Source organism: Callithrix jacchus, chromosome 19 (genome assembly GCF_049354715.1).
Source record: "Callithrix jacchus isolate 240 chromosome 19, calJac240_pri, whole genome shotgun sequence".
Lineage (NCBI taxonomy): Eukaryota > Metazoa > Chordata > Mammalia > Primates > Cebidae > Callithrix > Callithrix jacchus.
In genome coordinates this window covers 50116815-50133568 of record NC_133520.1, presented here as the reverse complement: position 1 = coordinate 50133568, position 16754 = coordinate 50116815, and the positions used below count along the sequence as shown (strand labels likewise).

The window sequence follows — 16754 nt, the reverse complement described above, 5'->3', positions numbered from 1 at the left end:
TTGCTTTTCTCACAGCCCCACTCTCACCTGACTGTAATCTGCATGTATTCCCTGTCTCCAGCCGGTCTGTGCGCTCCACGAGGGGAAGCCACCCGCTGTGCGGTCTTTGCATCTGTGGCAATGCCTTGTGCATACACAAGCCTTCACTAAATGTTTGTTGAGTGAACAAAACAGTGACTGGTGCACACGAGTGTGGAGGTCTACTAATGCGTGCCTCGAGGATTAAACCGGGGATGGTAGTGATGAAAGGGAAGCAGGAGGCGAGGACAGTGCAGTGCCTGCACTAGGCACTAGATGGCGACCGAACACACCACGAAGGACAGCACGTGTTTTGGGACAGGGGTTTCCTGGGAGATTGGAGCCGTTGATCTATGAGGACCCCTTGACCGAAAGTCTAATCTCTGACGCAAACGAGCCAGAGTGAGCGGGAGCCAGGTCAGCTGTGTTAGTGAGAGTTCTCCAGGGAAACAGAACCAACAGGATGTGTGAGGGGAAGAGATTCACGTTGAGGAGTGGGCTCATGTGACTGGGGGGCTGGCAGGGTGAGACCCAGGAGAGCGGAAGGCGCACAGAAGCCCCCTGGCTTAGGAAGGCCGGTCTTTTTGTTCTAGTCCGACCTTCAGCTGATTGGATGAGGCCCACCGACATTAGGGAGGGCCTCTGCTTTACTCGGAGTTCACCAATGTTCAGGGATTTTTTTTTCTTTTAATATAAAATGAGGCTGGGCGCGTTGGCTCATGCCTGTAATCCCAGCACTTTGGGAAGCCAAGGCAGGCAGATCACGAGGTCAGTTCAAGACCAGCCAGACCAACATGATGAAACCCAGTCCCTACTAAAAATACAAAAAGCCAAGCGTGGTGGTGAGTACCCATGATCCCAGCTACTCGGGAGGCTGAGGCAGGAGAATCGCTTGAACCCGGGAGGCGGAAGTTGCAGTGAGCCGAGATCGTGCCGCTGAACTCCAGCAGGGGCAATAGAGCAAGACTCCATCTCAAAATATATATACATATATATGTATATGTATATATATATATAAAATAAGGTCCTGCTGTGTTGCTCAGGCTGAAGTGCAGTGGCACAATCATAGTTCAATACAGCCTCAAATTGTTGGCCCCAAGCAATCCTCCCACCTCAGCTTCCCAAGTAGCCAGGATTACAGGTGTGCACCACCGTGCCTGACTGTAATGTCGATCTCACGCGAAAACACCCTCCCGGTTGACACATAAAGTTAACGGTCACACACACAGTTTAACCTGTTGTTCCAGAGAAGCTGTGATATTTCACGGAGACCCGCATCCTCCATCTCTCTCTCGCCCTCTCCAAAGAGCCCCATGATGAGTGGGAAGTGCTGGAGCAGATGTGGTGGCGCGTGCCTGTAGTCCCAGCTACTCTGGAGGCTGAGGCAGGAGAATCGTTTGAACCCAGGAGGCAGAGGTTGCAGTGAGCCAAGATTGCACCACTGCATTCCAGCCTGGGTGACAGTGTGAGACTCCATCTCAAAAAAAAAAAAAAAAAAGAGTGAAATAATTAAGGCGGAGCAATGGAGAGGGACAGCCTGCTTCAGCAAGACACAGAGCCCCACGACGGTGCACCTGTGGGATCAGGGCTCTCTGGTGACGCCAAACTCTAGGGAGGGAGGAAGGAGGAGGAAAGGAGGGAAGAGAGGGAAGTGGGAGGAAACAGGGACAAAAGAGAAGGAATGGCCTCTGGGACGGGAGTTGGCTTGGGTGGGTTCCAGGCATAGTGACTTTCATCCCACCACTGGCTCCATGTGGAGTGGGGACTGGATGGATAGTTCTCCAAGGCTAAATGGGGGTGCTACTCCCAAAATCAGGGAGAAGGTAGCAGATACTTTTTTTTGAGACGGAGTTTCATTCTTGTTACCCACGCTGGAGTGCAATGGCGCAATCTTGGCTCACTGCAACCTCTGCCTCAAGGGTTCAAGCGATTCTCCTGCCTCAGCCTCCCAAGAAGCTAGGATTACAGGCACACGCCACCATGCCCAGTTAATTTTTGTATTTTTAGTAGAAACGAGGTTTTGCCATGTTGGTCATGCTGGTTTCAAACTCCGGACCTCAGGTGATCTGCCCGCCTCGGCCTCCCAAAGTGCTGAGATTACAGGCGTGAGCCTCGGTGCCTGGCCCTGGCGGTGAATCCTGAACCTCCTTTAAGCTTAACCACGCCCCTCCAGGACCATATAATAGCCTGTTCTCAGAGAGCTAGTTCAAGCCCTGGAAGTTCCGATGGCTCCCCATCCAGCTGTGAAGAGAAGTAGGCAGGCCACATGGTGGCTCTAGACAGAGACGGGGACAAGGACTCATCTCAGTGACATGAGAAAAAAAGGGAATGAAGATTGTCCGTGAGAGGAAAAAAACGAAAACTAAGAAATATTGAGACTATTGAGAAGGAAGATCAGGCACAGTGGCTCATGCCTGTAATCCCAGCCCTTTGGGAGGCTGAGGCAGGTCACTTGAGGTCAGGAGTTCGAGACCAGCCTGACCAACATGGTGAAACCCCATCTCTACTAAAAAAAAAATTCAAAATTAGCCAGGCATGGTGGCGCACACCTGTAATCTCAGCTACTTGGGAGGCTAAGGCAAGAGAATCATTTGAACGTGGGAGGGGGAGGTTGCAGTGAGCCGAGATCGTGCCATTGTACTCCAGCCTGGCAACTAGAGTGAAACGCCAACTAAAAAAAAAAAAAAAAAGGCCAGGCACAGTGGCTCACACCTGTAATCTCAGCACTTTGGGAGGCTGAGGCAGGTGGATCACCTGAGGTCAGGAGTTCAAGACCAGCCTGACCAATATGGTGAAACCCCATCTCTACTAAAAGTACAAAATTAGCCAGGAATGGTGGTGTGCGCCTATAGTCCCAGCTACTCAGGAGGCTGAGGCAGGAGAATCACTTGAACCTGGGAGGTGAAGGTTGCAGTGAGCCAAGATCGCACCACTGCACTCCAGCCTAGGCAACAGAATGAGACTCTGTCAAAAGAAAGAGAGAGAGGAGGAGGAGGGGGAGGGAGGGAGGGAAGGAGGAAGGAAGGAAGGAAGGAAGGAAGGAAGGAAGGAAGGAAGGAAGGAAGGAAGGAAATATTGAGAAGGAAAGGAAAAAGTAATAGAAAACAGCCTCTACTGAGACTTGGAATCATAGGACATTCTTCCTGTTTAATCCTGGCAGGTTAGCATTCTGTGAGCGAGTCTTTCCCCTTTGCCTTGGCTGCCAGGAAGCTCGTAGCTAAATTCTGGGTTAATTATAGCAGTTTTCCTTAGCCTGAGCTTCTCCTCCCTGCATTACTGCAAATCCTTTCTGGAAGTAGGCAGGAAGACTGAGCATTTGTGATTTTCTTGCTACCTATCTATTCCCCCTGCTTTGATAACTGGACACCAAATTCCCTCCAGGAAACGATCCTTCTCCTACTCTTAGACCATGTGCTTATGGCAGAGGGTTCCAGCTCCATCTCAGGAGTGACACAGGTGGCACAGGTGTGAGTCAAGCAGTTACGCCAGCTCCCTTGCCACAGTGCTTGATTTTTAGGTGGATATATGAGCCAATTGGAGTCAAAGAAATGCAAAGAACAGTTTACCAGGAATCAGGGGATAGAAATTGTTTCCACCGGACTTGACATTGAAGGATGTGAGTCTGAAGCTACCACAGCTGTATGGGGACCGGGGGAAGCATCTGCCCAAAAATACAGCCCAATCAAGAGGTGAGTCCTGCAGGGTGAAGAGAGAGAAAGAAACCAGATCCACGTTCATCACTGGGACCCCCAGGTCCAGCTGTACCTGAAGCCCACCCAGCTGTCAAACAACAAAGTCCCTTCCGCTTCAGTTCACCTGGGTCGACAAGCATAGACAAAACACCTTACTTTGCTTTCTCCGACTCTGTGAAGAGTTTGTGGTTATGGCCGAATATGTAAAAAATAGAGGAAAAGGAGAAGTAGGAAGAATCCACCCATAACCCCATAACCTGGAGATAATGATCAAAATGAACTTATTGTTCCTAAAATTTACTTTGAAGATGGGGAAAAAAAACACCTTTCGTGAGCACCTTCGAGCATATCAATAACCCAAAATCAGACCCCTTCACAAGTGTCTCCCTTTAAGCCGCATGACAGGACAGTTTGTAGCTCATTTCCATTTAGCTGTAGAGAGTAATTCTAGCAGACTTTGACTTAGATTCAGGGATTTTTTTTTCTCCTCCCACATTCAAAAGCCATAAATCTGTACTCCAGGAAGCCAACGGCATAGTACGAGGAGACACTCCCTATTCTGGGCTTGGCTCGGAATCAAACAGCTTTTTGCTAGAACAGCTGAGCTGGCTGAATGAGCCGCCTGTCTCAGGGGAGCAGCTGGCATTTCAGGTGTGCCCTTTATCTTTCAGAAGCCACCAAAAGAGCCGCATGGAGGCAGTGCTGTTCCCACCAGGCTGCTGGTGATGCTTACTTTCTTGCCTGGAGTCTGGGTAAGTGACCGAGCTGGCCTGAGCCATAGGGACCTGACCTGCCAGCAGTCCCTGGGGCTCCAGCTGGGTGGGCAGCCATGGTGGGACAGGTGGATTCCAACCAACAGCACTTTTATTTGACCATATTTTTTTAATTTTTATTTATTTTGAGATGGAGTCTTGCTCTGTCACCAGGCTGGAGTGCAGTGGCATGATCGTGGCTCACTGCAGCCTCCGCCTTATGGGTTCAAGCAATTCCCCTGCCTTGCCTCCTGAGTAGCTGGGACTACAGGCATGCATCACCACGCCCAGATAATTTTTTGTATTTTAGTAGAGAGAGACAGATGTTCACCATGTTGGCCAGGCTGGTCTCAATCTCCTGACCTCGTTATCCACCCACCTCAGCCTCCCTAAGTGCTGGGATTATAGGCACGCACCACCACACCTGGCTAATTTTCCTATTTTTAGTAGAGACAGGGTTTTACCATGTTGGTCAGGCTGGTCTTGAACTCCTGACCTCGTGATCCACCCGCCTCGGCCTACCAAAGTGCTCGGATTACAAGCGTGAGCCACCGCGCCCGGCCTAAAATAGTTATTTTAATTCATAATTACAATTGAAACATAATCATGTAGACTCACAATGAAAAATAATACAATTAACGTGATTTTCAATGTCGTCTAATACTCAGGCACATTTAAATTTCCCCAGATAGGATGGGCACAGTGACTCCACACCTGTATCCCAGTACTCTGGGAACGGATCCCAAAATTCAGCGCTGTAGAGGTCATTGGCTTCCTCGGGAAAAGCAGCCCCAGTGAATGGGTGGAACAGAAGTTGGATAAAGTTGGTCACAGGAGAAAGAGAGAAGTAGAGACAGCAAGCATGAACAGTAGAGACATTTTGCTCCGCAAGTGAGGAGAGAAATTAGTGCTGCCTGCAGGGGAGGTGGGGTCAAGAGACTTTTTTTTTATTTGAGATGGAAGTCTTGCTCTGTCGCCCAGGCTGGAGTGCAATGGTGCGATCTCGCCTCACCGCAACCTTCGCCTCCTGGGTTGAAGCAATTCTCCTGCCTCAGCCTCCCGAGTAGCTGGGATTACAGGCATGCGCCACCATGCCCAGCTAATTTTGTCTTTTTAGTAGAGACGGGGCTTCTCCATGTTGATCAGTTGGTCTCGAACTCCCGATTTCAGGTGATCTGCTCACCTCGGTCTCCCAAAGTGCTGGGATTATAGGCATGAGTCACCGTGCCAGGCCGAGGCCTTTTTTAAGGTAGGAAAAAAATCCCACCATGTCCTTGTGCTAATGGAAATAACTAGTTACAGAGGTGAAACTGATGAAGTGGAAGAGAGAGAAAGAATTGCAATATCCACGATGACCCAGAAGGAATGGGACCCCGGGAGCAGGCTGAGAAATGTGAACAGGTCATCCAGGTCATCCACGGCAACAGGGGAAAGGCAATGGCTACGGACATACATACAGTCCATGGTAGCTGTGTTGGAGTTTGAACTCTCTCTCTTTTTCTCTTGAGACAAGATCTCACTCTGATGCCCAGGCTGGAGTGCAGTGGTGAGATCACAGCTCACTGCAGACTCAAACGCCGGGCTGGAGCCATCTTCCCACTTCAGCGTCCCTAGTAGCTGGGACTACAGGTGCTGCCCACCATGCTCAGCTAATTTTTTTTTTTTTTTTTTTTCGTAGAGATGGGGGTCTCCCTATGTTGCCCAGGCAGGTCTCGAACCCCTGGGGGGGTTCGAGCAGTCCGCCCGCTTCAGCCTCCTCAAGTGCTGGGATTACAGGCGTGAGCCCAAGGCATCCAGCCTAAACCCCCCTTATAAGGAGATATTCTCATGCCCTTCGGAAATGAGGCAACTGAGCCTCAATGAAGTTAAGTTCCCCAGTGCGTGGCGCATTTAGAACTCAAACCCCAAGCCCCGGCTTCTAAAAACCGTGTTCATTCCCCACTCCATAGCTGCCCCTCTATTTTTGCAAGGTGATTCCACAGAACTGGGAAGGTAAGGAGTTGAAGAAATCCTCTGCCACATTTTCTTCTTTGTCTTTCGTAGAAAAAGATCATCCTTACCTTGCTTTGACTCACTCTGAAGATTAACCTGGAATTGTGTCTCTTCCTGGACAGTCAGAAGTCCTTTCAACTATCTTTCTCAATTACCTTCACTGTCAGAATCACAGCGGCGGTGGGGCCCGAAGCTCCCGGAAGCCGCGGGGAGGGGCACGGCGCGGACGCTCCCGAGGACTGTCACCAGAGGGCGCCAGCGCGCTCCTTCGCGCCTGCTGCAGCCCTGATGAAAACGCTCGCGGGGCACGCGGTGCAGACAGAGCAAATCCTACTTCTCCAGGCCAGCTGAGCACAAGGGAAAGGGCGGTGCCGGCTGTCCACTCCACGGTCTCCCTGGCTGAAGTCACCCTGAGTCTTCCCCCAGCTGACAAAGGCGATAGGACGCCCAGCCAGGACCCAGAACGGTGGATAGATCCACTTTGCCAATGTATTGAAAAAACTGATGCCATATTGAGAGAAGGGAGGAATCTATTTTTGTAAGAAATGTTACTTTACACACACTTCGCTGGTTTTCATTATCAAAGAAACCAAAACTGGGTCTATCAAAAAAACCCAAACTGGGTCTAGTATCCAATAACTCAGTTGCCTGGAGCCCTATGCAACGAGACTGAATTTCCATGCGGCCCGCTTAGTAGCTTTAAATCATTTTCAGGTAATAGATACACACACATACACCTCACACACACACACACACACACAGAGGGAGAGAGAGAGCGCGCACTCACCTGGTACTTCTCTTTTGTTTCATGGTGACACATTACAATGCACAGAACATGACCAGCTTACAGGTGCTAAAAATGGAAGTCTGAGGCTGACAACTCGAGGCTGTGTGTGTCAGGGTCAAAGAGCGTGTGTTCAAGAGTGTGTGAGTGTGTGTGTGTGTATCAGGGGCAACGGCTCCGTAGATAAGTATTAACTATAATTACAGCACCCAGCCTCTTTTGAAAATGGATCAGAGGAGATGCTTTCTCTTGATGAGAAGATGGGAGTAAATTATTGGTGCTGGGAAATCGTAGGGTTGCTCTAGGGCTGGCGTCTGCAAGGCTGGCTTCGCGGTTTCTTGGACTTGTCTTTTATCACACACCTCAAGTCTCTCTCTGAGGAAGAAACTCACTATTGTTTCTCTGCTGTGGGAGAGGGAGGCTGTGGGTGGGGAGTAAAGTATAACTGAGATGTGCCCTTATTGTATTTCATGTCAGTGCCACTGTGACAGGTTTGGCTAATACCAGCCCGCATCTGGCTTTTACTGAGGTGTCCATCTCGTTACAAACCATTCTGTGTGCTGAAAATACAGCAGTGAACAAACACAGTTTAAAAAACCAGGGACGGTGGCTCATGCCTGTAATTCGAGCACTTTGGGAGGCCAAGAAGGGAGGATCACTAGACGTTATGAGTTCGAGACCAGCCTGGCCAACATGGGGAAACCCTTTCTCTACAAAAACACAAAAATGAGCTGGGCATGGTGGCATGCGTCTGTAGTGCCAGCTACTTGGGAGGCTGAGAGAGAATTGCTTGAACCTGGGAGGCTGAAGTTGCAGTGAGCTGAGATTGCACCACTGAACTCCAGACTGGGCAACAGAGTAAGACTCTCAAAAAAGAAAGAAAGAAGAAAGAAAAGAAAGTTCTAAGCAATCAAGTATCCAAGTAATTAACTACCCAAAGTCAAACAGTCAGCAAATGAGTCAGAATTCAAACCACGATAGCTATTTTTTTTCAAACCACAATAGTTTTATTCAAACTAGAGTCACTCCCATATTTTTCTATTTAGTGATACTGTTTAAATTGAGCTAAGAATGTCTAACACAGTATCTGAGAAGCTAGAGATTTCAAAAGACTTCTCTTCTGCCATCAAACATTCAGTAAAGCCATGGTTATTTTAGCAGCATCTTTTTTTTTTTCTTTTTATATTGTTTTCATTTTGGAGATGGAGGTTTACTCTTGTAGCACAGGCTGGGGTGCAGTGGTGCAATCTCGGCTCACTGCAACCTCCGCCTCCCAGGTTCAAATGATTCTCCTGCCTCAGCCTCCCAAGTAGCTGGGATTACAGGCATATGCCACCTCACCCAGCTAATTTTTGTAATATTAGTAGAAACTGGGTTTCACCATGTTGGCCAGGCTGATCTCGAACTCCTGATCCCAGGATCCACTTGCCTTGATTAAAGGCGTGAGCCACTGCGCCCAGCCTCTTTTTCTGAATATACGTGAATTTTTTTTAATCTATCATCTTTGAAAGTAGACTAAATCCCAAGTCGTCGAAGTTCTGAACAAGCTGCCAACCTGGACTGCTGGTCTGTAGATCATCTAGCTCAAGGGAAAGGTAAGAAACATAACAACCCTGCCCTTTTCAAAGGATTGGGAAAAGCAGAGTATAGACGGGACCACAGAGCACCCTTCAATGATGAACTGTTATGACACCTAAGTATTTGGCAAGTTTCCATAAAAGGATGGTTCAGAATTACTCTAAATTATGTTTTTGGGTTTCTTCAAAAAGGCCATCTCAGAATAAATTTTTTTTTTCTTTTTTTTTGAGACGGAGTTTCGCTCTTGTTACCCAGACTGGAGTGCAATGGCACGATCTTGGCTCACCGCAACCTCTGCCTTCTGGGTTCAAGCAATTCTCCTGCCTCAGCCTCCCAAGTAGCTGAGACTACAGGCGCGCACCACCATGCCCAGCTAACTTTTGTATTTTTAGTAGAGACGGGGTTTCACCTTGTTGACCAGGATGGTCTCGATCTCTTGACCTCGTGAACCACCCGCCTCGGCCTCCCAAAGTGCTGGGATTATAGGCATGAGCCACTGCGCCTGGCCTTCTTTTTCTTTTTTTTAGGAGATGGTCATACTGTTGCCCACGCTGACCTCAAAACTGCTGGGCTCGAGTGGTCCTCTCATGTCGGATTATACGTGTATACCACCACACCACTTACAAACAAACTAACAGGCCGGGTGAGGTGGCTCACGCCTGTAATCCCAGCACTTTGGGAGGCTGAGAAGGGCGGATAACTTGAGGTTACAAGTTCAAGACCAGCCTGTCCAGTATGGTGAAACTCTGTCTCTACTAAAAATACAAAATAAATTAACGGGGCATGGTGGAGTGCACCTCTAATCTCAGCTACCTGGGAGACAGAGGTAGGAGAATCGCTTGAACCTGGGAGGAGGTTGCAGTGAGCCAAGCTTGTTCCACTGCACTCCAGCCTGGGCAACAGAGCAGACCGTCTCAAAAAACAAAACAGAAACCCTTTATGAATGTTCTTCAGTGGCTACCAGGTTTGCTTTTTTTTTTTTTTTTTTGGCATTTTGTTGTTAGGTTAGGAGGCTATAAAGAAATTTGAAGAAAGTTAAATAAATCCCTTCCCTTCTCCTGTTCTCAAACTTACAGTATTTGTAATAATCAAGGGAGTTAAGTGGCTTTTAAAATAAGATGACTCCTCACAATGTTTCCTTCCACTTACCTCACGTGTAATCCCAAAGAATCTTTTACTTTTTTGAGATAGAGTCTCACTCTGTCGCCCAGGCTGGAGTACAATGGCGTGATTTTGGCTCACTGCAACCTCCGCCTCCCTAGTTTAAGCAATCTCTGCCTCAGCCTCCTGAGTAGCTGAGGTTATAGGCGCTGCCATCACACCTGGCTATTTTTTGTTTTTTAGTAGATGGGGTTTCGCCGCCTTGGCCAGCCTGGTCTTGTACTGCTGACCTTGTGATCCACTCATCTCGGCCTCCCAAAGTGCTGGGATTACAGGCATCAGCCACCACACCTGGCCCAATCTTTTCAATTTTACAGTGAAAAATTTCCATACTATTTTTGTTCATTTGTCTTTCCACTCATTATTTACAAAGCATTTGATTGTGCTGTATGCTTTAGAATCCGATGGTAAGATGTTTTGGGAGCTGTCTAGTGGGAAAGATGGACAAGTCACCAGGAAGTGACAGTAGACCTTGGTAAATGCCATAGGAATATCCCAGGGTTGGAGATCCTAGCATCTCCAACATGGGGCACAGAACACCAGACCTGGGCTGGCTACATTGAGTCTCTCAATGAGATGGTAAAATCAGAGGCTATTTTGTTTATCCAGCTACCTGGGGTGATAAGCACAGTGCCTGGCCCAAAGCATAGGGAGCCCCGAGGCGAGACAGGACAGCTGAAGGGGAAATCACATTTGGGGGAAGATGTTACGTGAGGTGAGATTGGAGTTCATCAGGCCAGATTATGAGGGCCTCGGATACCACACAAGGGATATGATGTTTCAGAGCAATTCCTCAGGCAGCTGAGTGAATTGGAGATGAGACTTGCAGTAACTCTAGGTAACCTAAAATAGTGGCAGTGAGGCTGGAAAGTTGGGGCAGGAGAAAGTCATCAGCTACAGGTTGCTGCTGACGGCAGAGGGAGAAATCACCCAGGAAGAATGGAGACACCAGGGGAAACGAATTCTAGATAAAACAGGAGCAAGTTTGTCTTTCTCTTAACAAGACAGAGTCTCACTGTGTTGCCCAGGCTAGAGTACAGTGGTGCCATCACACCTCACTGCAGCCCTGAACTCCTGGGCCCAAGTGATCCTCCCACCTCAGCCTCGAGTAGCTAGAACTACAGGTATGCCCTACATCCAGCCAATTTTTTCCAATTTTTGTTGAGACGGGGTCTTCTGCCTGGGCAGTGTGGCTCATGCCTATAATGCCAACACTTTAGGAGGCCGAAAAGGGTGGATCACTTGAGGCCAGGAGTTCAAGACCAGCCTCACCAACATGGTGAAACCCCATTTCTATGAAAAATAGAAAAACTAGCCAGACACTTCAGGCTGAGGGCATGAGAATCACTTGAACGAATGTGGGAGGCACTCCAGTCTGGGCAACAGAGAGAAGAGGAGACGTGTCTTCTATGTGTCCAAGAAGTTCTACAACTCCTAGCCTCAGGTGATCCTCCCACCCCTTGGCATACCCAGTGCTGAGGATTACAGGTAAGTGTGGCTCCCGGTTTAAGTTCTAGTAGAGGCCCTACTCCTTGTCCTGAGTCGGAACTCCCATGGTCTCTGGCTCTAGCTCAAGCTTGTCCAACCCACGGCCCAGGATGGCTTTGAAAGTGGCCCAACACAAATTCATAAGCTTTCTTAAAACACTGAGATTTTTCTGTATTTTTTTTTTTTTTTAGCTCATCAGCTATTAATAGTTAGTGATTTTATGTGTGGCCCAAGACAATTTCTTATTCCAGTGTGGCCCAAGGAAGCCAAAAGATTGGACACTCCTGCTCTACCCAAAGTTCGTTTCAGCCTTCCTGTGTCAATCTGCTCTTCAACTCAGCCTTTCCAACACACCCAGTCCTGCTTACCTGGGCAGTCTGTGGCAGGAGCTTAGGAAGCTAGGGCATACCTCTCCAAAGCATTACTTTTACTAATAACTTTGGAGATAGCAAAGAGAATTTTATGTTAGAGCAAAATTATAAATTCCCAAAGATCTGATCTGATTTGTATACTTCAGATCGTTATCAGTATTCTCGACTATCACATTCTGCTACCAGTTAACTGCTTCTTAAGTGCTCACGTACCTATTCTGTAACCTTAACACAGCTAGTTTCTCCAACAAGGCTTCATGATTCGCACATCACCAACATCACCACTGAGCTCCTCTCTCACGAATCTGTTTTGACGGGCCTTCCAGGTGACTGCTATCTCCCGAAGCTGGACCACTGCTACTCGGGCACTGACACTACAGCATTAATTGTTCTACACGTGGAATCTGAGGCAAATGTGCATTCTCCTGGCAGAGAAGCGGCTCTAGACATCCTCAAAGGGACATTACCAAGAAAAACCCCACAGCTTTAAAGTCACCAAATTCAGCAGAGTTCACTTCTGCAAACATACACCAAGCCAAGTTTTCTCCAAGCCCTTTAATATTCACTTCAACAGTTGAGGCACAAGCAATAATCAAACTGCAACTTTTAATGTTACAAAAAGATTCTGTATGTTATTTGCATGATATACCAATCTTCTCAGCCTCTTCTGCAGTAACATCTCATTAACACTCTGGTCCACAGGTTGATTTAATCAAGTCAGAGTGGCAGGCAGAAAGATGGTACAATAAACCAGTTACTGACTGCCTACTAGGCACGCTCTACCAGGTTTTACACACTTGACGTAAGAACCAGGTTCTAGTTACCAGTCAACAGGCCAGCATTGCTACAGCCAGTCAGTCTGTTTTAAATGTCCTTTCCCTTTAAGTAAACTGTGAACCAAAACAATGTATCTTTGCGCAAAGCAGCACGTCAACTGCTGCACTAATACATTATTTTCCATTTCCAAAGTTTTTGGTTTTCATAGCGTGCAACATTAGCACATGGAAACATTCAAGCTGTTTATTACTCCACTGAAATCTGGGATTTTTTCATTCTCACCTGCTGAGAACTATTTGGCCAGCATCACAACGATGACCTGATTCTACCACCCTGTAAAACTTGAAGTGGGAACGGACAGCGTTTGACAATTGTTTCTGGGAGAAAGAAAACACTGATTTTTTTTTTCCTTGACACAGCTGGCTTTAAAAAGCGGTACTTCATTTTAAAGCACCAAAGTTGTCATGTAAGAAAATGTACTTGGCTTCATGAGCTATAAAATGCAGGCGTCATTGCCTTTTCAAGCATTACAGCAAAGCCAGTATGTTCAGAGCCAGGTCATACTGCACTCCAGTTCCCAAGGAAATGGTGTTTCTACCCTCCCCAACCCTAAGCTGCCCATCACTCCTCCGGCCGGCCCTCCTTTCTGAGCCCATTCTTTCCTTGCTGAGCTGTCAGCTGCTTGCTCCCTTTCCCACCTCTGTTCTCCCTCTAACTGCTCCTCCTGTGTCTGAACTGCTGCCTAAGACTTCTTAGCTGCCTGGTTAATCACTGACCAATCACCACTACACTGCTTTGGATACGGGATCCCACTGGTAAACCTGACTGGCAGGTTTGTACTGGCCAATCCCCGGCCCCCAACCAAAAAACATCCTGCATCACCAAAAAAAGCACTGTTGAAGGGTTCAGGATCACAAACCCTCAAGATACCCAAGAAAAGTCCTTAAATGTGAGTCACCTAATCTAATAGTAGAGGTAAGTTTAGAGATGAAATGTGACTTGCTCAAGGCTGTGCGGCTACTTAGAGGCAGAAACTAGAACTGTGTCTCTTTCCACTGCATCACAAAAATCCAAGATTAGGAATGAGTCAGAGTGTGTAAGTAAACCAAAATAAAATACCTAGTACATAGGATGTCTTTGGGATCTCTCCACAGACTTTTAGACAGAATAAAGGCAATCTTCACAATGAGAAATGCTATTCAGTTCAACAGATGCCACCAAGTACCAAGGATCCTTAACTCAGTTCTGAAACTGAATCTGTGACTATGGAGAATATGTCACTCACTATTTGAGAATAAGAGGTCCCCACCTGCTCCATCCTTTTTTCCAAGTTTTCAGTCACAGGGTTGCAATTTACTCTCATCATTTCACAAGATAAATTGATCAAGTTGAAGTAGGATTAAGGAGGTACACTGAAGATAAAAGCAAAAGGCCAAAAACATTTTTACAAGCAAATCATCCGTTACCTTAAAAGTTTCAGATTAATTTACAGAGTAGTGACAGAATCATCTATCTAATTTCAGCGAAAATCAACAATAGATAGTTACATCATTAAAAAAAAAAAAGATCAATTTGGAAATACTAAGTCAGGCAAGCATGCAAAATTCAGAATATAAAAAAACGCAAGGCCTGGTTGCCCACATACATTCCTCAGGTTAAGGTGGATTTAAAGATGCTCAACAGAACCCAATGAACCAGAAGCTGAAAGGGACACTTCAGTGGTCAGCAGTCGCATTCTCTCACGTAACAAAGGAAAGTGAGCACACACGAACTGGCGAAGCTCACGAGGCCAGATTAGGGGTGTACATAGATCTAATTCCCGGTGCTATCTGCAACTATGCATATTTAAAATACAAGGAGATAAATACCCAGAACACATTAAGCCCACTGATTTAAACAAAACATTTCAAGACTGATACAGAAAGGGAATGGAATTAACACAGCACAGCAGCACACCTCACATATTTATGTCTCAGAGATTAAATGGAAAGAAATGATCACTCAAAAACTTTAATGCTCAGTTTTCACAAACACAATCAAGGCTATCAAATTTCCAGATTTACAGCAAAATGTATGAGCTAAAATTTAAAAAGTGTACATTCTTCATTCTTCAGTTTCTCCTATACTTTTTTTTTTTTTTTTTGCCTATCCTTCAAAACTGAGCACTGGGTATTTTTAACGTAAGCCATGTCATATATACAGTTTAACTATGTTTCAGGAATAAACAAAATCCATGATATTTCAGTAACTCATAGTGTATTTATAAAATGAAAAGCTCTCTATCAAAATACACTTTTCACTGGGAAAAATAAATAAAACAGACAAACGGATCTACACAAAGTAAACATTAACTTTGGTAGATTTCAGTGTAGTTCATAACAAGCATATTTGCCCTTATTCCCCCAGAGCTGCTCAACTACCAAGAATTTTAAAAATATTTTTAACTAAGACTTTATTAGGTTGACATTGGTTTCTCATTCCACGTCATCTTCAGCCAAGCTCTGAGCACTAACAATTCTCTGAAAGAGAAAAAATAATTTTTTTAAGTGTCATAAGAACTGAATCAGGATTCTAAGTTCAACATAAAATGCTCTTTGCAGTCAAAGAATCCGATCTCGGTAAAGTTCACCCACTCTGCCTTTAATTCAAAATGTAACACTTTACACAGTCAGCATCCAAGAAAACAATGATCATACTACTGTCAGTCCCATTTCAAACCTCAAGTTAACAAAGGAGGCAGAGCATTACATTCTAGTATTTTAATTCAGATGGAGTCTGTCACCCAGGCTGGAGTGCAGTAGCACAATTTCAGCTCATTGCATGCAACCTCTGCCTCCTGGGCTCGAGCGTTTCTTCCCACCTCAGCCTCTGGAGTAACTGGGACCACAGATTTGTGCCACCATGCCTAGCCAGTGCCACCGTGGCCAGCCATCATACGTAACATTAGTCCATTATTTAACGAAAACCAAAAACAATTTAAGATCTCTTTTCACTCCCCGCAAACTCAGAACACTAATTAGTGTTTTACAGATCATTTTGTGCTCCAAGCATTTCCCCTTTTTAGCATAGAAATGGTCCTAGGCTAATGACGGAATAGAGTACTCTCAAATTAGCATTCCGAAAATATTTCCAGATAAATGGGATAACTGAGTAAAGGGGGCAGGCCACTTTTATAGAAAAGAATTAGGCTTCATAATGAATTCACAAATATTGCAAAGGATATTGCCCTCAGGCCAATTTTCCAAAAGTACTATGCTATGCTGCCTTTCAAACAGTATATGATATTAAACTGACAGGACCAGGTATGATTCCTCTAGAACTAGACCCCTATTAGTCTAAATAAAAACAATTTAGACCAAGTCCTTGGTTTTTCAACTCGTTCCCTCAAATCATTAGGACCTTTACTTTCTTTCCAGTCCTTTTCCAATTCAACTGAGTAAAAATCAGTTTGAAAAATTAACCAGTTACTAATTATAAAGTTCTGTAAATACTTTCTATCACCACTCACTTTTTAATCACACCAACTTGGGAAATCAACACATGTAACCGACACATTATTCCCAAAAGTAGAATCATTTGGGCGCCTTGAAAAGAACTCAAAATGAACAGAATTTTTATCAACTCCTAATTTACACATAAATTAATCTTTTACAGTATATTAATGGCATTTTGCGTTTTTGAGTAGGGACTTGGGGATGTCGTCGAATAGCTCCAAACTTGAAGCACACCTCAGCAGAAGCAGAGGCACTGAGCCTTCACTCAAGTGAGGTCAGAGGGAATCCATGCTCTCACGTACCCTCGTGTCCAGGCTACAGCTATCTAGGGTCATTTGTCAGATCACCTGACTAAACGCACGGTCTCCTGGAAGAGTATGCAGAAATCTAGTTGTACAAAGTAGCCAAGAGTGACCTGAATCTGGACATTTGAATACGAAGACCTGAGACCTAGCACTAAGACACACACTTCCTGATCCACCTCCAGGGCACAATGGCTAGATCTGATGCCCAGTCATCTGGACTTTTGCCATGAGGGAAGAAAACGTCAAGCACTGACATCTCCCATGTTGTTTTCATTATACAGACGGGTTTATTTCATCGTGTTCACCAGGCTCGTTTTAAAATGTCCCTAATTATTCGATTCA

General features: G+C 46.0%; 1 protein-coding gene and 1 long non-coding RNA gene across 11 annotated transcripts in view; one reads left to right on the top strand and one right to left on the bottom strand.

Moving 5' to 3' along the window:
- The first annotated feature begins 349 nt into the window (after positions 1-349).
- On the top strand, positions 350-15136 carry LOC144580450 (uncharacterized). 10 transcript variants are annotated; one of them, XR_013529977.1, is made up of 4 exons: positions 350-860; positions 3536-3707; positions 4382-4462; positions 6506-15136. It is a non-coding gene; the product is annotated as an uncharacterized LOC144580450 (long non-coding RNA). The 10 variants fall into 10 exon arrangements; XR_013529975.1 differs by having other exon boundaries at positions 5633-15136; XR_013529970.1 differs by adding an exon at positions 5633-5711 and having other exon boundaries at positions 3536-4462.
- TOMM20 (translocase of outer mitochondrial membrane 20) overlaps positions 12377-16754 on the bottom strand; it is a 17129-nt gene continuing 12751 nt past the window's right edge. Inside the window, exon 5 of the mRNA XM_002760801.7 lies at positions 12377-15132. Coding sequence (XP_002760847.1) covers positions 15088-15132 — 45 coding nt within the window. The 3' untranslated portion in view covers positions 12377-15087. The remainder of the gene's footprint in view (positions 15133-16754) is intronic.